The 22,167-nt window shown below is 40.4% G+C and overlaps 1 protein-coding gene across 1 annotated transcript in view; it reads right to left on the bottom strand.

Annotated features, from left to right (window-relative positions):
- The window catches only part of rab36 (RAB36, member RAS oncogene family), a 49,811-nt gene extending 45,920 nt beyond the window's left edge, over positions 1–3,891 (bottom strand). Inside the window, exon 1 of the mRNA XM_073055681.1 lies at positions 3,534–3,891. Within this exon, the coding sequence (XP_072911782.1) occupies positions 3,534–3,602 (69 nt within the window). The 5' untranslated portion in view covers positions 3,603–3,891. The remainder of the gene's footprint in view (positions 1–3,533) is intronic.
- Between the last annotated feature and the right edge of the window lie 18,276 nt (positions 3,892–22,167).

Here is a 22,167-nt window from a genome sequence, read left to right as displayed (position 1 = left end):
TTACGACTTTATTCCCTAGAGTGTAGGAGAATGAGGAGAGGTCTTTTTGAGGTATTCAAAATTATGAGGGATATAGCCAGGGTAAATACACGCAGGCTTTCACCAGGGCAGGGTGCATCTAGAAATAGAGGTTGTAGGTTAAGCATGAAAGGTGAAATATTTAGGGAGAAACAGAGGGAATTCGATATACCGGTAATTCATTCTTGAATATATTCAGTGATTCAGTCAGCTCAGCCTTCTGCAGCAGGGAATTCCAGTAAGTAATTTCTCCTCATCTCAGTCCTAACCATTTTAACTTGTTTCTAGAGATTCTGAAGCCTATTGCTATTGGCTATGGAGAGACTGATGGCAAATCAAATTATCCAGATTTCCAGAAAATCAAAACTCATGTCTTTATTCTGCAAACTGTGATGGTTTATTCTAAAAGTGAATCTGAACAAATGGTCTATTACTATTTTAACAATTACACTTGCATCCTACACTAGGGTGCTCTCTTCAGTTACCTGATGAGGTAACCATAGCCTTTGGCCAGGGGCAAAAGTTGTCAAGTGATGCTCAGCCTTCATAGAGTGTTTCGACCCTTAACCACTACACTCTCCAGTTGGTGGGTTAGCAGTTGATACACTATCAATAACTCCAAAAGACTGGAAGTAGAGTAAATACTGAAAGGGCAAACACGAGGAAATTTGCAGATGCTGGAAATTCAAACAACACATACAAAATGCTAGTGGAACACAGCAGGCCAGGCAGCATCTATAAGGAGACGCACTGTCGACATTTCAGGCCGAGACCCTTCGTCAGGACTAACTGAAAGAAATGATAGTAAGAGATTTGAAAGTAGTGGGGGGAGGGGGAAATGCAAAATGATGGGAGAAGATCGGAGGGGGGTGGGATGAAGCTAAGAGCTGGAAAGGTGATTGGCGAAAGTGATACAGAGCTGGAAAAGGGAAAGGATCATGGGACGGGAAGCCTCATTAGAAAGAAAGGGGGGGGGGGGGGGAGAAGCACCAGAGGGAGATGGAGAACAGGCAAACAACTAAATATGTCAGGGACGGGATAAGAAGGGGAGGAGGGGCATTAACGGAAGTTAGAGAAGTCAATGTTCATGCCATCAGGTTGGAGCTACCCAGCCGGTATATAAGGTGTTGTTCCTCCAACCTAAGTTTGGATTCATTTTGACAGTAGAGGAGGCCATGGATAGACATATCAGAATGGGAATGGGACGTGGAATTAAAATGTGTGGCCACTGGGAGATCCTGCTTTCTCCGGTGGACTGAGCATAGGTGTTCAGCAAAATGGTCTCCCAGTCTGCGTCGGGTATCACCAATATATAAAAGGCCACACTGGGAGCACCGGACGCAGTATACCACACCAGTCCACTTACAAGGATAAGTGCCAGGAGGGAGATCGGTGGGAAGGGATGGGGGGGGATTAGTGGAGAAGGGAGTCACGTAGGGAGCGATCCCTGCGGAAAGCAGAAAGGGGTGGGGGGGGGGGGAGATGTGCTTGGTAGTGGGATCCTGGATACTGAAAGGCTTATATTAGCAGTAAAATGGAGCACATCCATGCCGGATGACTGCCCTGGACTGTGGGAGGAGCAGTGTCACAATCACCTTTATCCAGGGGTCTGTGGGAGGAGCCACAGGAGCAGTCAGCAGAGGGGCGTGTCCAGACAGATATACATGGTTTACCACAGCAGTGCTGGCCAAATCACTGCCCATCTGTTCCTGGCTTCCAGCTCAACTCCTCTCATCTGCTCCATATCCAGCAAGAGGCTCTTTCTGCTTCCTCCCCAATCCTGCAAGCTGCTTGGTTCTTGGTCTTTTCTTCAAGGCCCTGCGCAGACAGCGACCTCCATGCCAACCTTGCAGGGAAACCTCTACCGCAGATCTCCATGGGGAAATAGCCACATCTACCATCCTTTGTTCCTGCACTCCTGGCCCAAGGTCTGGTAGTTCAGGGCCTTTGTTTCACAAGGCTCACTACATCCTTCCTCCCATGGTTCTGTGAGCTCCACTAGGATGATTTTCTCATCTTCACTGGACCGCACAATATCTGATCAAAGTGTGGTTTGCACCACCTCTGGGAACTGCAGCTTCCTCCCCACATCCATCCTTATCTCCCATAATTTGGCAGTTTGCAGCAGATTGGATTTAGTCCTCTTTGATATGACTGGCGTGGCCCTCACCTTGATGAAAATGACTGCCCTGTTTGCCTCTCGGCCAGCTAGTCTCTTTTTACAGCTCTCCCACTCCAGTGTGTCAGCAAGGGTCAACAGAACCTTGTCATGGCGCCACCCATACTGTCCTTGTGTTAAAGCTGCTTTGCATCCTGTGTTATAGGTGAATCCACTTTGAGTTGAGTAACAGTAAACACAGAAGGCTGAGCAATGTCCTCTTCTGACAGAACATAATCAGCTAATTTAATAGATTGTGAATTAGCTAAATCCGAGATTCCAGAATCAGGTTTATTATCAAAGTTCAAAACAAATTTATTATCAAAGTACATATGTCACCATTTACAACCCTGAGATTTGTTTTCTTGCGGGCATGCACAGTAAATCCAAGAAACATAATGGAATTGCTGAAAGACCACACTCAACAGGATGGACAAGTAACCAACATGCAAAAGACAAAGGAAAAACTAATAACAATAAATAAATTAGCAATAAGTATCAAGAATTTGAGGTGAAGAATTCTTGAAAGCCAGTCCCTAGGTTGAGGGAGCAGTTCAGTGATAAGACCAGTTAAGTTGAATAAAATGATCCCCACTGGTTGAAAAGCCTGATGGTTCTTAAACCCGGTGTTGTGGGTTCTGAGGCTCCTGTAGTTTCTTGTTGATGGCAGCCACGAGAAGAGAGCATGGCCTGGGTGGTGGGGATCTCTGATGATGATTGCTGCTTTTTTGAGTCTGCATTCCGTGAAGATGTGCTCAAAGGTGGGGACTGGGAAGCATTCACTGCTTTTTGTAGGATGTTCCGTTCAAGGGCATTGGTATGTCCCTCCCAGGCTGTGATATAGCCAGTCAATATACTCTCCACCACACATTTATGAAAGTTTGTCAAAGTTTTAGATGTCATGCCGAATCTTCACAAACTCCTCAGGAAGTAGAGGCACTACCCTGTTTTCTTCGTAATTGCACTTCCTTCATAATGGCCAAGACAGATTCTATGAAATGATAATACCAAGGAATTTAAAGTTGCTGGCCTTCTCCTCCTCTGATCCCCCGATGACGACTGGCTTCTGGGCCTCCGATTTCCTCCTCCTGAGGTCAAATCAGCTTCTTAGTCTTGCTGACATTGAGTCTGGTCTGGAGTTCTTGGTCTTACTTAGTGCATAGCAAAATGCTTGTGTTGGGAAACGCAACACGTCTCAATAAAATCAGCCGATAAAGATAGATATGTCTACAAACTTGGAGGAACTCCCCGAGATCCAGTTTCTATCTGCTGCTGAAACAAAACAACCGGCACCATTAAACTCTCCCCCCCCCCCAATCAGAACTGGAGCAATGCTGTTAAAATATTAAAGACGTACCTTAGGGAACCTGGAGATCACTCTGTCCCTGCTGACGGGCGGAGTGTATAAGAAGACACCGTTATTCATCCCGTTCGCTCCTACGGTAAATCCCAGAGAGGCTTCAGGCCCAGGAGAACGACACTATCAGAGCGGGTACGGCAATGCACTAACTTCTTCCTTCAAGGGTGGTGTCACCTGTTAAACTTACTTTTCCCTGATTCGGGGGCGGGTGGGGGGGTGGTGGTGAGCAGTAAGTGAAAAGTTTATGAGTGCAAACATTTACACAGATACAACCATCAAACACCTGCGCTTCTTGATTGCTTCCATGGCAACCAGCGTCTCCAGCCTCTAGCACTGACGTCTGGATGGGCGGAGCCCGATTTAAGAACTTCTGTGTTTTTCCCCGATTTCAGCAGGGCTCGCGTTCTTGCAAGCGGCGTTATCGGTAGTTACTGATTTTATTAATTTTTACTTAAATCAGTCAGCAATGTCTTTTGGGTTGACATCATGTCTAATGATCTCCGAGTAATTTCCCGTAAAATCGGTGGAAAGGTTGCAGTGATGATGATGTAATCTAGCCTATTAAAACGCTTTGGGCAGTGAAGTCTAAGCCAAATTGCTCATTTAGTAATTATCGGGGCAGAATTTGATAGTTCTGTGGCTGCCATCCTTACACACTATCATCAAATTTCCAATCTTCCTTTCCAAAGTTCCTGAAGGCAGTATATATATTTTTGCAGATATGATAGCAGCATTTAAGAGACTCTTAGATAGGTGAATAAAGACCATAAGACACAGGAGCAAAATTTTGCTTATTCACCACATCGAGTTACTTCTGCCATTCCTTCATGGATTATCCCTCTCAACCCCATTCTCCTGGCTTCTCCCTGTAACCTTTGCACCCAATCTAATCAAGAACCAATCAACCTATTGATGCACCATCAATAACTCTCGGAGACGAGAGATGAGATATAGGCTTTTATTAGCTGGAAGAAAGAACAAGCAGCAATTGACCACCACACTACATCCTGGAGACTGAGGCCAGGGCTCAGGCTCCAATCGCCTTTATACCGGAGTCCGTGGGAGGAGCCACAGGGGCAGTCAGCGGGGGGTGGTGGGGGGGGGGGGTCCAGACAGGTATATGTAGTTCACCACACCTACACTTGAAATATACCCAATGACTTGCCCTCCGCAGCCATCCATGACAATGCATTGCACAGGCTCAACACCTTCTGGCTAAAGACATTAGCCATCTCTGTTCTAAAGAGACCTCCTCCTTTTCTGAGGCTAGCATCCACCACTATAGGAAACATCTTTTCCACCTCCACTTTATCTAGGCCTTTCAATATTCAATAGGTTTTAATGGTATCTCCCTCATTCTTCTAAACTCCAGTGAGTACAGGCCCAGAGACATCAATCACACCTCAAACATTAATCCTTTCATTCCCAGGATAGTTCTCGAATCTCCTCTGGACCCTCTGCAATTCTAGCACATCCTTTCTCAGGTAAGGGGACCAAAATTGCTCACTCTACTCCAAGTGCAGTCTGACCAATGCCTTATAAAGCATCAGCATTATATTCTTGCTTTTATACTTTAATCCTCTCAAAATGAATGCTGACAGTGCATTTGGCTTCCTTACCACTGACTCAATCAGAACAAGGACACCCATGTCTCTGATTTCAGAATTTTCTCCCCATTTAGAAAATAGTTTTCACCTTTATTCCTCCTGCCACAGTGTGTAGTCATACACTTTCCTACATTCTATGCCATCTGCCACTTCTTTGCCCATTCTCCTAATTTGTTCAAGTCCTTCTGCAAACTTCTTGCTTCCTCATTACTACCTACTTTGTATCATCTGCAGACTTGGACACATTCTCTGATACTAACGATCAATCCCATCATCCAGATGGTTCAAATGTTCAATTTAATATCAGAGAATGCCTACAGTATACGACCTGAAACCCTTACTCTTCACAGACATCCATGAAACAGAGAGAAAAGAGAAAACCCAAAGACTCAATGACAGTAAAAAGTTAGATCCCCAAAGCAGAGATAAAGGAGAATATTGTCAAAATATGGATCATATATAGGTGAAAGAGATCTAGTTTAAATCAGAAACACAAGGAAGTTTGTAGATGCTGGAAATCCAAAGCAGTAAGAAGGGTCTCAGCCCAAAATGTCAACTATCTATTCATTTCCATAGATGCTGCCTGATCTGCTGTGTTCCTGCAGCATTTTGTGTGTGTTGCTTTAGTTTAATTCAGTTGGATGTAGACATCATGAGCCGAGGAGCCCGTTCCTCTGCTGCATTGCTCTATGGATTGGAAGGTGTCCATGATTATGTACACAGCCCACTGGGAGTGATCTCTGATACTCTTTATAGCTGTAGCAAGGCTTCACATCTTTCCTACTCTACACTGCTGGCAATAAAGACTAACATTCCATGTGCCTTCCCATTTAAAAAAAATGTCTGTATTTCATGTACAGGGCATGCAGATCTCTCTGAACAACAACATTCATTAGATTTATAGTATTTACTGTAGGAGCATGTATTCTGTGCTGTGTGTTTAATATAGTAACTTGTCACCTGAGTGGGTGTGTGGTAAAAGTGAAGGGGATAAGTTATGTATCCATGCTTATTTCATAGCGGTTTGTAGCTTGGGACTGAGTCAACTTTGCTGACTACTGAGGTAACACTCAGTAATGCTTTGCTAATTGCCAATAAAGGATCAAAGTAAGAAATTCAACTCTGTGGAGCAATCATTGGAGCTATGGGCATGTCACGTAAATATAGCATATCCATCTGGGGTCGCAAGCTGGCACCAATTGTTTGTTTTGAATTTTGGATCAATTTTTGCTAATACATTTTGTCAGCAAAGATTTTGACAGTGAAACCAAATAAACAGCAGCTTGTTATACCAAACAACAACCTGTGTGTTTGGTTTGAAACACAGATTTGAAGTGGTCGACATTGTTGTGACCAGCTGTGTTGGACTGAAAAGCTGTGTAATGATGGTTGCCTAAAGTGTTCAACCCTTGGTTCGATTGAAATGCTCAAGAATTGAAATAATTGAATTGTTTCTGTTGTTGAAAAGCTGAATTGAAACTACCATTGTTTGATCTGATAGACAAAATGATTTCAGCTAGAAGCAGTAACCTTGAAGCTGAGGGAGTAATTAAGCAAATGTACCATGTTAAAGGTCAGTTCCCTGGGCGAAATGTAAATATATACGAAGTCAGAGAACAAGCTGTGACTATATATAAAGGTGATGATTTACAGGATGGCATGCATGTTGAAGACTGCATGTCTAATATGCATGGAGCACATTCTGTTGCTAGCAAGATGTCCCATACATTTAATATCACATTGGTACACATTAAAATGGAGGCTTATTTAGCTGAGTTACTTGCAAGACAACAAATATTGACGGATAAGCATGACTTGGACGTAAAGGTTGAACACTTCAAAGAGACTGGGAACAGCTTTGAAGAAGCCAGGAACAAGTGGAACAGCTTTGGAGGAAGATGAAGGAGCATAAGTTGCAAGAAGAAATTGCAGCCACGATGATCAGAATTAAAGTGCCAGAGCTCTAAGTGCTAAACATGCTCCTGCAGAGCAGTTTTCTGGTGAGAGTTCCTATGTTGACATGCAACAGAGAAAATCCAGCATACTCGATGTCAAAGTGGATACATTTGAGAATCAAAACTTTATGAGCCATGAGTTTGAACCCCAATGGGTAGTGCACTCTCAGCCTGCACTAAAGAGGTACTCTGAACCTATGCCATATCTAATAGCACAAGGTGCTTCTGTGAACATCGACTTATGATGTGATGACACTCATGTTTCAGATGATGGTCTAAATGCCATGCTGGAAGCCATAAAGACAAAAGGGAATTAACAAGAATAGTGATGCAACAACAATGGATTGCATCTCTGCCTAAAAGAGAGATTCATATCTTCAATGGCAATCCATTACAGTACTCTCCATTTATGAGGGCTTTCAAGAATAACATTGAAGGCAAGACTGATAATTATGATGACCATCTCTATTTTCTCGAACAGTACAGTACAGTGCCCTAGAGAGCTTGTCAAAGGTTGCCAGCAGCTGGATCAGAACAGGGATATCTAAAGGCTCAATCTTTATTACAGGAACCATTTACTGATGAGCACAAAATTGCTACTGCCTACATGGAAAAGGCTTTTTCTTGGCCACATATCAAATCAGAAGCCATGAAAGCTTTTCATGACTACAGTCTTTTTCTTGTTGCAATACTATGAAAGACATGCAGGCCATGCATGAGTTTAAGATGCCTGCTAATATCAAAATTGTCCTAAATAAATTACCCAATGAAATTTGAAAAAAAAATGGAGATCAGCGGTGTACAAGCTACATGAAAGGCATAACCATAAGGTTACTTTCACTGACATTGTTGATTCCATTGAAAGGCAAGTGAAGATTGCTGCATACCCAGTGTTTAGAAAGAAATACAATGCTACATCGTCTGCAGTAAGCAAATGCGTGAATAAAACTGATCATAAGCTTGCTCTCAAGCTAAAGGAGGCAATTTTGCCATTACTGTGGCTACTGTGGAAAGTGAAACTGAGCCTGGAGATGATGAAAAGGGTGCATATTCAGAACAAGCCATGAGTGAAGCAAACACAGTAGCGAGTACTGCCCTGGAATCTAATGAATTTAACAGTTAATGGAATTTTAGTTTTGGGCTTGGATGAGCTTTGGCAGCAGTGTTTCAAGATAAACTTTCCTGAATGCAGTTAAAAGGCACAACCAAGTTTAGCAGGAGAAGAGCACAATCCAGAACAGACAGTTTACCAAAAGAGGACATTTACGTAAATGTTGAGATTTTATGTCTCCTGTTTCTTAGTAGCATGTAGTTGTAATTATCATAGTATAATAATTAGGGGTTGGAATGCAAGAGCCATGTATTCTGTGCTGTGTGTTTATTATGGTAACTAGTCACCTGAGTGGGTGTGTGGTAAAAGCAAAGGGGGCAAGTTACATATTCATGATTATTTCATGGCAGTGTGTAGCTTTGGACCATGGAGGTTATATCTTTGCTGACTGCTGAAATAATGCTTAATAATGTTTAATTGTGTTTTTGCTCATTGCTAATAAGGGACCGAAATAAGGAATTCAATTCTTTAGAGCAATCATTGGAGTTGTGGGCATGTCACACAAGTATAAAATATCTGGATGTTTAAAAAAGCTGGATGAACTCAGCAGGTCGGGAAGCATCCGTTGAAAGGAGCAGTCAACGTTTCCGGTCGAGACCCTTCGTCAGTATAAAATATCTGTCTGGGGTTGCAGGTTGCTGGTATTGGAGAATAAAGTTGCAACGTTTGCTGTGTGGCCAGAACTATGTGACAGCCTTGTGTTTGCTATTTACTATGTATCCAACTTATTAGCCAGAATGTAATTTCTGTATTGTCTCTGTACTATTGAACACATCAGTGCCTTGAGAAAGTAGCTAACAGTGAAAGTAAGCTCAGTGCCTTAAGAATGTAGCTAACAGTGAAAGTAAGCATGTAGAGATAACGGTGGTAGACGGGATCGTGGAGTGGTGTGATGGTATGGGAACCAGTCAAAGCCGGGAAGGGGGACTCGTGTTCCAAGGAGTAGACTAGACAGGATCGTGCGATGGTGTGATGGTGTGAGAACCAGTCAAGGCACTAGAACAAGTATATGCCAATGAAACTAAGATAAGAAATTACTATAAAGAATACTGTGAACCAGGGCTCGGCGGACAATTAGTGACACGCTCATTAATTGTCTCAGCTTTTGTTTGCAAATAAAGGCTTAACTTTCTCGAAGAACCTTCTGCGTCTCCTGGTTATTTCAAGAACACGTTCTTAGATTTATCTTTTGGTTTGTAATTTTTAATTAGCGCCTCCATTTCTTTGAACAAGCTTACATAAACCGTTCCTTCTCTTGGCCATTTTGTGACCAGGTTCTTGGTTCTTTTTTCCCATTTTTCTTAAGTTTTTGTGATTTCACTTTTATTTACCGGGAATTTTTTGCTCAGAATCTCTACTGCCGTTCCTTTATCTGTCATGTTGTTCTCTCTTTTTAAGGTATTTCAGAGATTCACAGTTCGTTTACTGGATAATACTATTCACTCTAATTCTATGCCTAGTCTATCGTCTATCTACCAGCGCTTTAAACTATATATCGGACTGTCCTTGTTTCCTATTCAGTTCTGCCCGTGCAGACCTCTACCTAGAGCGGTATCCACAGAACTTTCTCTTTGCACCTCGTCTATTCAGACCCTTATCTCTTAAGGCGGTATCCACGAGGATTTTTCCACTTTTCCTTTCCCTGCCCGTTCAGACCTTCATTTCGTATGAAGCGGTATCCACAGGGACTTACCAACACCACGTGGAATTTTTCTTCACTTAACTTCTTATTAGCTTATTCGTACTTACCCTCACTGCAGTGTTCTCGATCAATCCTCTGAGCCTCCTGTTAACTCCCAATTCTGCCCGATTCTTTGGACCGGAGAGACCCTTCGGCAGTGGTTCCACACTTCTGAGTCTCCGAGACCTCCCCAAAACCAACAGAATTCTTAGTCCAAATTGTTGCAAAAAGCGCTTACCTTTTGTTTGGGTGCACCCTTAATTCTGTTAGCCCTGTGGGGGTCCCTAGAGGACCGGGAAGCGTCCCCACTCTGCCGTTTCCTTTCCGCGGGTCTCTTTCCGGTTGCCAATTTTGTCATAGTTTCTTGAAATAACCAGGAGACGCAGAAGGTTCTTCGAGAAGTTTAAGCCTTTATTTGCAAACAAAAGCTGAGACAATTAATGAGTGTGTCACTAATTGTCTGCCGAGCCCTGGTTCACAGTATTCTTTATAGTAATTTCTTACCTTGGTTTCATTGGCATATACTTGTTCTAGTGCCTTGACTGGTTCTCACACCATCACACCACTCCACGATCTCGTCTACTACCGTTATCTCTACATGCTTACTTTCACTGTTAGCTACATACATAGTAAATAGCAAACACAAGGCTGTCACATAGTTCTGGCCACACAGCAAACGTTGCAACTTTATTCTCCAATACTGGCAGTTGTTTTGTTTTGATTTTTGGACCAACTTTTGTCACTACATGTAGTATTTCAATTCTTTGCACCTTGATGATCTCACATTTTTCCACAACCTACTGGAGTTCTTTAGCCACTCCTCCTCATAATTTACATTCTCACAGGCAACCCTTCAGGTCAAAATTTACTGGCTTCGACCCAGGGGCCATTATGGGATCTGCAGACTGACCACAGGTAGTCCAGATGTTTGATTGGATGAGGGGTGGAGGTTTGCTCTTTTGCTGTTTTCATGGTTTTCCATGAGCAGCTGAGAGTCACATGCTTCTCAGTACTTTTCTGGATGTTCTGTCTCTAGTTTGATTGGTCAAGAGCCAGTGATTCTCACAAGTCCATGAGGATGTTACATTTTTCCAAAGAAGCTTTCAAAATGTCTTGAAGTGATTTTTTACTGTCATTTTCCATGTTTGAACATGAAGCAGTATGCATGTTTTATGAGTCTGGTATTGGGCACATGAAAATATGTTCATCAGTGTTAAATGGATGTAATTAGAGCCTTGATTCTGGGAGCATTGACTTGGGATAAGATCTGTATTATTTTGCTTATTCCACCAAGGAATTTAGAGGATTTAGCAGATTTCCAGTGCTTTGAAGTGCAGGTAGTCCTCAACCCTGTGAAGTATAAGAGGGCCATGAGCATTATGTTGGGCCTGAGATAATTTCCTTAGACGGTGGAGCACAATACTTGTACAATGGAGACAATAATGTTTTTTTTCTTTGATGCCTATCTATGCTGAGATGTGGCTCCTGAGATATGAAAAGTGACCCACATTTTCCAGCTACCACTTCATTGTTAGGCAGCAAGAGCAACTTTGTCTTATGAATATTTAATGAATAGTGTAAGACCCAATTTCTTGCATTTTCTGTGAAAGAATCAGTAGTGACTTGGAACTGGTTTCTGAGAATGCATGTGTGCAAGGGCCATTTGAATATTGTAGCTCAATGACTGAGGTTGAAATCACCTTAGTTCTGGAAGGAGACAACTTAAACTTCCCTCAACTTAATTTCCCACCTATATTTATAGCATCACTAAATATGGATGCATTATACTTTCTTCTCTTTCATTTAAGCCATTTATATGTATTGTAAATTGTTGAGGTCCCAGCACTGATCACTATGACACAAACTAGTTACAGATGATTGATTTATCTCCATCTTTTGTTTAGTGTCAGTTAGTCAATCCTGTATCACCCTCAGTTGCAGAAGACCTTAGCTTGTGAAGAGTGTTTCATGTTTTGCCCTTTTGATTGGTATCTATATAGACAAATAGACATTCAGTAGTTCCTCCTTATCCACTTTCATAGTTACATCCTCAAATAACTAATAAATTTGACAAACATTAATCCCCTTTCATAAAACCGTATTGACTGTAACCTCTTAAGATCATTCAAGTTGTGTTGTATATATAAGTAGTGATATTGGCATAATGTGAATGTAGTTTGATCTTTTTATTTGTATAATTATGGAGTAAGCAGGGCAAGAGAATTTCTTGAGGTTATATTCCAAACTAAGAGTATGCTTTCACCAAAAATTAAATTTGGTTCACAATCAACAAACAAGCCTGAAAAATGTATTGCCCAAAAACTTTGTCTGAAAAGAAAGAAATGTCCATTGTTATGTCACAGTTCAGTTGCTAACTGAAATTCATGAACAGACTATTTTCTAAAAGTATTGTAGAACACAGAATTATATTACACAGACATAAGTCAATTAATTCATTGCCTCTGTACTGAATCTTTGGTAGAATTATCCAATTAATCCAACCCCTACTTTTCTTCCCATAATCTGATGCATATTTCCCTTCATATATTTATCTAATTTTTATTACTACTTTATATCAGACTATCCCAATTGGAGAGTAAAGTTGCCAACTATGTGGTCAACTTTGTGTTTGCTATTGTCGTGGTTTTTCGTGCCTTACAAATGACCAGGAGACGCAGAAGATTCTTCAAGAAGGGTTAAACTTTAATTTGCAAATCAAAGCTGAGACAGTCATTGAACTAGTCGCTGATTGCCCACCGATCCTCGGACACAGCAGCTTTTAAAGCAATCTCCTGGACCAATTGCTATAGTTGCATATCACACATACTATCTTGTCCCTATTATTTCTACCTATTGACTTATTCATGTTCTAGTCTACATCTCTTAGCTACCTCTCATTAACACACCATTGTCTCCTACATTCTTAAGATTTCAAATAGCAAGTTCAAACTACATAATCTACATCAAGGCTGACTAGATAGATAGATAGATAGATAGATAGATACTTTATTCATCCCCATGGGGAAATTCAACTTTTTTCCAATGTCCCATACACTTGTTGTAGCAAAACTAATTACATACAATACTTAACTCAGTAAAAAATATGATATGCATCTAAATCACTATCTCAAAAAGCATTAATAATAGCTTTTAAAAAGTTCTTAAGTCCTGGCGGTAGAATTGTAAAGCCTAATGGCATTGGGGAGTATTGACCTCTTCATCCTGTCTGAGGAGCATTGCATCGATAGTAACCTGTCGCTGAAACTGCTTCTCTGTCTCTGGATGGTGCTATGTAGAGGATGTTCAGTTATCCATAATTGACCGTAGCCTACTCAGCGCCCTTCGCTCAGCTACTGATGTTAAACCCTCCAGTACTTTGCCCACGACAGAGCCCGCCTTCCTTACCAGCTTATTAAGACGTGAGGCGTCCCTCTTCTTAATACTTCCTCCCCAACACGCCACCACAAAGAAGAGGGCGCTATCCACAACTGACCTATAGAACATCTTCAGCATCTCACTACAGACATTGAATGACGCCAACCTTCTTAGGAAGTACAGTCGACTCTGTGCCTTCCTGCACAAGGCATCTGTGTTGGCAGTCCAGTCTAGCTTCTCGTCTAACTGTACTCCCAGATACTTGTAGGTCTTAACCTGCTCCACACATTCTCCATTAATGATCACTGGCTCCATATGAGGCCTAGATCTCCTAAAGTCCACCACCATCTCCTTGGTCTTGGTGATATTGAGACGCAGGTAGTTTGAGTTGCACCATATCACAAAGTCCTGTATCAGTTTCCTATACTCCTCCTCCTGTCCATTCCTGACACACCCCACTATGGCCGTGTCATCAGCGAACTTCTGCACATGGCAGGACTCCGAGTTATATTGGAAGTCTGATGTGTACAGGGTGAACAGGACCGGAGAGAGTACGGTTCCCTGCGGCGCCCCTGTGCTGCTGACCACCGTGTCAGACCTACAGTCTCCCAACCGCACATACTGAGGTCTATCTGTCAAGTAGTCCACTATCCAATCCACCATGTGAGAGTCTACTCCCATCTCCGTTAGTTTGTGCCTTAAGATCTTGGGCTGGATGGTGTTAAAGGCACTAGAGAAGTCAAGGAATGTAATCCTCACAGCACAACTGACCCCCTCTAGGTGAGAGAGTGATTTGTGCAGCAAATACGTGATAGCATCCTCCACTCCCACCTTCTCCTTATACGCAAACTGAAGAGGATCCTGGGCGTGCCTGGTTTGTGGCCTCAGATTCTGAATTATCAGCCGCTCCATGGTCTTCATAACGTGCGACGTCAAGGCAACAGGTCTGAAGTCATTCAACTCCTTTGGTTGTGGTTTCTTTGGTACCGGGACAATACAGGATGTTTCCCACTGTCTGGGTTTTCCACTACATAGCTTTGGTTACACAGCAAACAAGTTCAAAGCAAAACATCTCTTAGCTACCTCTCATTACCACACCATTGTCGTCTACATTCAATTGGATACATGCATAGCACATAGCAAACTTCAAAGCTGACTACCTCTCTTAGCTACCTCTCATTAGCATATATTAACACACCATTGTCTTCTACATTCCTAGCATTTCACATAGTTTCGGTTACACAGCAAATAATACAAGTTTTATACTCCATAATATTTTATACTCCAATACTATTTGCTATGTATCCAATTTATTGGCCAGAATGTAATCTCTGTATTGCCTCTGTACTATTGAACGCATCAGTGCCTTAAGAATGTAGCTAGCAGTGAAAGTAAGCATGTAGAGATAACGGTGGTAGATGGGATCGTGGAGTGGTGTGATGGTATGGGGACCAGTCAAGGCCGGGAAGGGGGACACGTGTTCCAGGGAGTAGACTAAAGTATGAGCTACTGAGCAGAAATATTGGTGGCTAACGGAGAAGCTAATGTGCTGGTGATAAGCATTGCAAGCGGATAGGGTATGCTAATGTAACTGAGATAGGAGACGAGGGTATGCGAATGAAACTAAGATAAGAAATTACTATAAAGAATACTGTGTACTAGGCTTAGCGGGCAATTAGTGACACGTTCATTAATTGTCTCAGCTTTTGTTTGCAAATAAAGTCTTAAATTTCTCGAAGAATCTTCTGCGTCTACTGGTTATTTCAAGAAACCACGACATCCCTAAATCTTTTAACTAGCTTTGAGAATCAATGGCATTCATTTGGCAAACAGTAACTCACACTACAGCTGACACAATGAAGAATTCAGCAAGGAATGAATGTGGACTTCATTTAGTTATGATATACAGTTATGATTAACTTGGTACTTCAGAAATAATTAACTCCAGCAAGGTCTGATAAACATGTTCATTATTTGAAATTGAAGGCCAAGTATGAAGAAAATAAAGGCTAAACCAGGAAAAAGTAACACAATAGCTAGCTCGCACAAAATGCTGGTGGAACACAGTAGGCCAGGCAGCATCTATAAGGAGAAGAACTGTCGACGTTTCGGGCCGAAGCAGTGCTTCTCCTTATAGATGCTGCTTGGCCTGCTGTGTTCCACCAGCATTTTGTGCGTGTTGTTTGAATTTCCAGCATCTGCAGATTTCCTCGTGTTTGCACAATAGCTAGCTTTTAGATTCTTAATATTATCATTTATTAAACTCTTGAACTTTCTGACTTTAAGAATTGTAGAAATTATAAATTCTTTTAAATATGTCAACTCGAAATTAGCTTAAAATTGTAATATAGATTGTTTCAAGGGTCAGCTTGAGTTGTATATCTATTGTATAAGATGATTTAGTTTATTTTGTAGTGTAGCTCCAGGACCAATGACTAAATTTCCCCTTGTGTCTATAGCTTTGAATTGTTTACCACGTTATCACAATAAGATTAATAATTTTGGAGCCAAAATAAAAAACTAATAAATGCAAACACTTTATTGTGCCCACTCCTAAGAAAGTGCTTGCGTAAATCACGGTCGTTTTCTGTGTTCCTCTTCCACCTTTAAAGTACCGGTAATATGTTTGCATATTAATACTTGTGAGAAGAAATAATAGCTCAAGTAGAAGTGCAATAAATTGTGAAAAAGGCACTAGCCCCATTTGAACTCTTTTAGGTTTAAACCTTCTTATAAGAATTAAGGATGGATCCAAATTCTGGAAACAACAAGTTGTGAAACTCCTTTACTATCCTAAATTCTGTAGAGTACTGAGAAATTTACCTAAATGTGTATGCTTCTTTTACAGACAGTATGAGAGTTTTCTTCTCCTTTTGACATATTGGCATAGAAACAGGTTATAAATATCTGAATTGATGGAGATTGAGGTAATGTACATATCAATGTTATAACTAATTTCAATTAATTATTTTTAATCAAATAAGTTGGATATATTCAAATATTTGCTAAGTTCTTCTATGCATCATGAGGTATCACAGCCTAATTGTATAGAACTAGTTCAGTATTTTTATGAGATTGTCATGAGTCTCATGAGATTGTTACAATTAACAGGAATTAAAATAAGATTAAACAGGATCAGAAAATATCCTTTTGACTAAAAGACCAGCTGCCAATTACAAAAACACAATATACTGTTCACAGTTGTAGTTGATTCTATCTCATTAAATCTTGGCAACTTTCTTTCAAACTTTCCAATGCTATTTACTTCATTTGCTTCCCTAACACTCCATGTAATTTACAATTATGCCTGATTAGTTTATTCTAACAAATGTTTGGAATTTTTTGAAGAAATAACAGGCAGGATAGACAAAGGTGAGTCAGTGGATATTTTTTACTTGGGTTTTCAGAAGGTCTTTGACAAAGTGTTGCTCACAAGCTTAACTGGCTGACTACAGGTGGCAAAGAGTGGGAATAGAGGGGGCCTTTTCTGTTTGGCTGCCAGTGAGGTGTTGGGTCCACTACTTTTCACAATATATGTTAATGATCTGTACGATGGAATTGATGGCTTTATGGCCAAGTTTGCGGATGATGTAAGAAAAGTGGAGGGGCTGAGGAAGCAGGAATCTGCTGAAGGACTGGGATAGATTGGAAGAATGGTAGATGGAATATAGTGTAGGGGAGTATATGGACATGTATTTTGGTTTTAGGAATAGATGTATTTTCTAAATGGGCAGTGAATTTAGAAATTGGAAGTGTAAATATATTTTCTGATTCATTGTGAACAGTAACATGATGATTAGTATTTAGATATCTAGTATTTAGATAATTAGTGATGATTTATTGTTTTAACTCCATAATGTTTATATGTTTTGCCATTTGCTTCTCAGTCTCAATTAGCCCTTATCACAAGTAATAATGTATTTATCATTTACTTTCAACATATTTCACTGAAGCGTCCCCAAACAGTGGTAATTACAACAGGCAAGAGAAGCAGATGACCAGGATTATTTTCGCAATTTCACAAAGTATGGGATATTATTTGATAAACCACTAACCCATTACTGTTATTACTGATGATATTTTTCTCAATTATTTAAGTATCATATTACTTACTAACAGTTTTAAAATAATTTTACAATTTATTTACAATAGTTTCCCTATACATAACTAAAGTAAGAAGAGAATAAAATGTTGAAATTTGAACTATGTAACTATTGTTCTGCATAACTTTCTTTTCCTGTTATTTTTATAATTATCACCTCATTAGGTCAGAATTATTTAATGTTTTCAATGTAATAACACCTAGCCTTTCTAGTATTAGAAGTTGGAATGTGGGAGTGGTGCCTTTATTTGATAAATAAATTATATGCATTAAATTTGTCATATTGCATTTAATCTGGAGGGTTCTTGTGAGGATAATCCTTAGGGCAACAGTAAAATTAAAAACCAAGAAACATACCAGTGAGTTCAAAATGTCAGGGTGTACATAGCTTTATGCTACGATTTCTTCACATCAGAAGATTCTCCTGCTGTGCTTGTATTTTTGTTTCTGTGTGAACTGGTGGAGCCAAAAGCACTGAAATATCTTTTGCTGATTAAAGAATGGCATTATGTTTTGAAAAAATAACACATATTTAAATCACAGAACTACCTCAACAATATTTCACAAATGAATGATTTCAAAACTGTAGTTGCTAACAAAGTAAAACAATATACTTCTTTTATCATTTACAAATAGCAGCTATTGCCCATTCCTAATTGCCCTTGAGAAGGTTGTGATGAAGATACATCCCTGAACTGCTTTTGTCTTCCCACATTGTTGTTGGACATGAAGTTCCAGCATTTAGACCCTTCATGATACATCTTGATACATCTAAGGATTCCTATTTTCCTTAGAGATATGATAAACATTGTGATAAACCTTCCTTAGAAGGTTGGCGTCATTCAATGTTTGTAGTGAGATGCTGAAGATGTTCTATAGGTCAGTTGTGGAGAGTGCCCTCTTGTTTGTGGTGGCGTGTTGGGGAGGCAGCATTAAGAAGAGGGACGCCTCACGTCTTAATAAGCTGGTAAGGAAGGCGGGCTCTGTCGTGGGCAAAGTACTGGAGAGTATAACATCGGTAGCAGAGCGAAGGGCGCTGAGTAGGCTACGGTCAATTATGGAAAACCCTGAACATCCTCTACATAGCACCATCCAGAGACAGAGAAGCAGTTTCAGCGACAGGTTGCTATTGATGCAATGCTCCTCAGACAGGATGAAGAGATCAATACTCCCCAATGCCATTCGGCTTTACAATTCAACCGCCAGGAGTAAGATATGTTAAAGTGCCAGGGTTAGGACTCAATGTATTTAAGTAAACTACTTAAGAACTTTTTAAAAGCTATTATTAATGCTTTTTGAGAGGGTGATTTTAGATGCATATCATATTTTTACTGAGTTAAGTATTGTATGTAATTAGTTTTGCTACAATAAGTGTATGGGACATTGGAAAAAATGTTGAATTTCCCCATGGGGATGAATAAAGTATCTATCTATCTATCTATCATATAGTGTCATGTTCTATGTATTAACATGTCATTTTCCGATGAGCTTTTACAAGTAAACAGTAAGAGGAAGCTTGAACAAGTGGAGTTCCACAGTGGTCGGTGTGGGACTGCTGCTTTTTATGATGTATGTCAAAGATTTGGACTATATTATTAATGGATATGTGGCTAAATTTGCCAAAGATACAAAGATAGGAGAAGGAGAGGGTAGTGTTGAGGAAACAGAGAGCCTGCAGAGAGACTTAGATAGTTTAGGGGAATGGGCAAAGAAATGGCAAATGAAATACAATGTTGGAAAGTGTATGGTCATGCACTTTGGTGGAAGAAATAAATGGGCAGACTATTATTTAGATGGGGAGAGAATTCAAAATGCAGAGATGCAAAGGGATTTGGGAGTCCTTCTGCAAAATACCCTAAAGGTTTACCTCCAGGTTGAGTCAGTTGTGAAGAAGGTGAATGCAATGTTGGCATTCATTTCTAGAGATACAGAATATAAGAGCAGGGATGTAATGTTGAGGCTCTATAAAGTGCTCGTGAGACCGCACTTGGAGTATTGTGTGCAGTTTTGGGCTCCTTATTTTAGAAAGAATATATTGACATTGGGGAGAGTTCAGAGAAGATTCATGAGAATGATTTCAGGAATGAAAGGGTTACTGTATGAGGAACATCTGGCAGCTCTTGGGCCGTGTGCCCTGGAGTTCAGGAGAATGAGGGGGGATCTCACAGAAACATTTCAAATGCTAAAAAGCCTGAACAGATTAGATATGGCAAAGTTATTTCCCATGGTAGGGGATTCTAGGACAAGAGGGCACTACTTCAGGATTGAAGGACATCCTTTGAGAACTGAGATGCATGGAAATTACTTTAGTCAGAGGGTGGTAAATCTGTGGAATTTGTTGCCATGAGTGGCTGTGGAGGCCAAATCATTGGGTGTATTTAAGGCAGAGATAGATAGGTTATTGATTAGCCAGGGCATCGAAGGGTATGGGGTGAAGGCAGGGGAGTGGGGATGACTGGAAGAATTGGATCAGCCCATGATTGAATGGTGGTGCAGACTTGATGGGCCGAATGGCCTACTTCTGCTTCTATATCTTATGGTCTTATGAATGTAATGGAATGTAAACATCAGCATATAGACAGATTGAACTGTATTGAATTGTATTCCATTCAATCCAAAGCTGCAACAAATTTTGTGGATTCACCTTCCATAGATCCTGCCTGACCATTTCTGCAATTGATACTATCCTTTTTTTTTTTGCTAGCGATTCTGGTATCTCTTAGTTCAAGATATTTTGTGGCCATATTACCCTGATCTGTAGATTTCTATTTTCTGTCTGCCAAAGTGCAATAGACATACTGCTATCATCGTAATTGATTCCATCACTTGTTTGTAAAAGAATAAATGTGGTCATTTATTCAGCTCTAACACTAATTAGGAAATATGGAACACAATGAGGACCTGCTGAGATTCAGAGCTACATATACCATTGATCAACCATTTGCCTTGAATAACCTTGACTACAGAATTTAACATGCATTCGTTTATTCAGTTTTTATTGTATTCTACAATGGAGTGAAGAGATTGATACAGTTTTTGTGAAGTTTTTGCTGCTTGACAAAGGGCATTAGTGTTATCTTGATATCATTATGGAAAGATAAGCATTAATTAGAAGTTATATTGTAGATGTCATTTTAACTTTAAAAATAAGCAAATACAGAATGACATCTGTGCCAAGTTTGAGAAGATGTGAAGTGTTAGAAGTGTCACATTCTGACATAAGTTGCACAATATATAAATTAGGTTAGACAGACCACCACTTGGGAATGTTATATCTATGCACTGTGACAGTTGCTAACAGAGTCAGTGACACTTAACAGATCTGTTCAGTAGATGAGAAATATTCTATGTGTGGGTTTTTTGTAAAACACAACCATACAACTAATTACCTGCCATGGAATCTTATGAAATGTTTCCAGCCATCTAAGTACAGGATAGTCTGGCATCCTTAGGACTTTGGTGGTGAGTGCTGAACGTGGAAACTAAGGCCCTGGTGTTTCAGAGAAAGCAGGGGAACCACAAGCACTAGTGGAGGTGTGTAATTTTCAATCAGATTTGTTCATCTAGCAAGTGGTACTGAAAGCACTCTCTGTGAATAGGTATATTAATCATTTATTTGCAAACAGTAAAAATTTAACCAAACATTCATATTCCCCAAATTAGACAATACAAAGCTGTATATTCAACAAACACACTTAGTTAAAAGTGCATGTAGAGTATACCTTCTCAATTGTTATGTGCATCCTTGCCTTAAACAAAGGAAGAAGAGAGCAAGCCTCTTCCACGTGCCATTTTATATACCCAGGATATTTGAAGCTGGACATTAGGCAGGCATCCAATTGGAAAAACAGCTGCAGTTTCTAAATTAACCAATCAGAACAGAAGTGACTTTCAACAATCAGAATAAAGCATGCCCCCACAGGACAAGGGGAGGCATCCAGAAAAATTTTGTTGGCACAAGCATGTAGTGCCACCCCTTGATTCTTTAAACACTACCCATAATAGAAAGATACATTATGATGACCTTTATTGTCAAATGAATCAGCAAACAGTATTGTGTACAGTTTTGGTCTCCAGGGTTAAGGACATCCTGGCTGTAGAGGAAGTGCAGCGTAGATTCACGAGGTTAATTCCTGGGATGTCTGGACTGTCTTACGCAGAGAGGTTAGAGAGACTGGGCTTGTACACGCTGGAATTAAGGAGATTGAGAGGGGATCTGATTGAAACATATAAGATTATTAAGGGATTGGACAAGATAGAGGCAGGAAATATGTTCCAGATGCTGGGAGAGTCCAGTACCAGAGGGCATGGTTTGAGAATAAGGGGTAGGTCATTTAGGACAGAGTTAAGGAAAAACTTCTTCTCCCAGAGAGTTGTGGGGGTCTGGAATGCACTGCCTCGGAAGGTAGTGGAGGCCAATTCTCTGAATGCTTTCAAGAAGGAGCTAGAAAGGTATCTTATGGATAGGTGAATCAAGGGATATGGGGACAAGGCAGGAACCGGGTATTGATAGTAGATGATCAGCCATGATCTCAAAATGGTGGTGCAGGCTCAAAGGGCCGAATGGTCTACTTCTGCACCTATTGTCTATTGTCAAATGATTTTTTAAAGCCCATGAGCAGTGAGATGTTAGCATAGGAACCGTTGGCACCAGCCAGATAGTTGTGAGAACATGTGAATTGGATAATATGTTTTGAAATCCTTGCAGACCTGGTGTACACATTAGTATGTAGATAATAAATAGTTATTTAAACATTCATTTAGAAACATTTTTCAATTGTCTTTTTAAAAGACAATTGA

The sequence above is a fragment of the Hemitrygon akajei genome, chromosome 9 (genome assembly GCF_048418815.1).
Source record: "Hemitrygon akajei chromosome 9, sHemAka1.3, whole genome shotgun sequence".
Taxonomy (NCBI): Eukaryota; Metazoa; Chordata; class Chondrichthyes; order Myliobatiformes; family Dasyatidae; genus Hemitrygon; species Hemitrygon akajei.
Note: the sequence above shows the minus strand (reverse complement) of the source record. Positions and strands in the feature narration are given on the sequence as shown.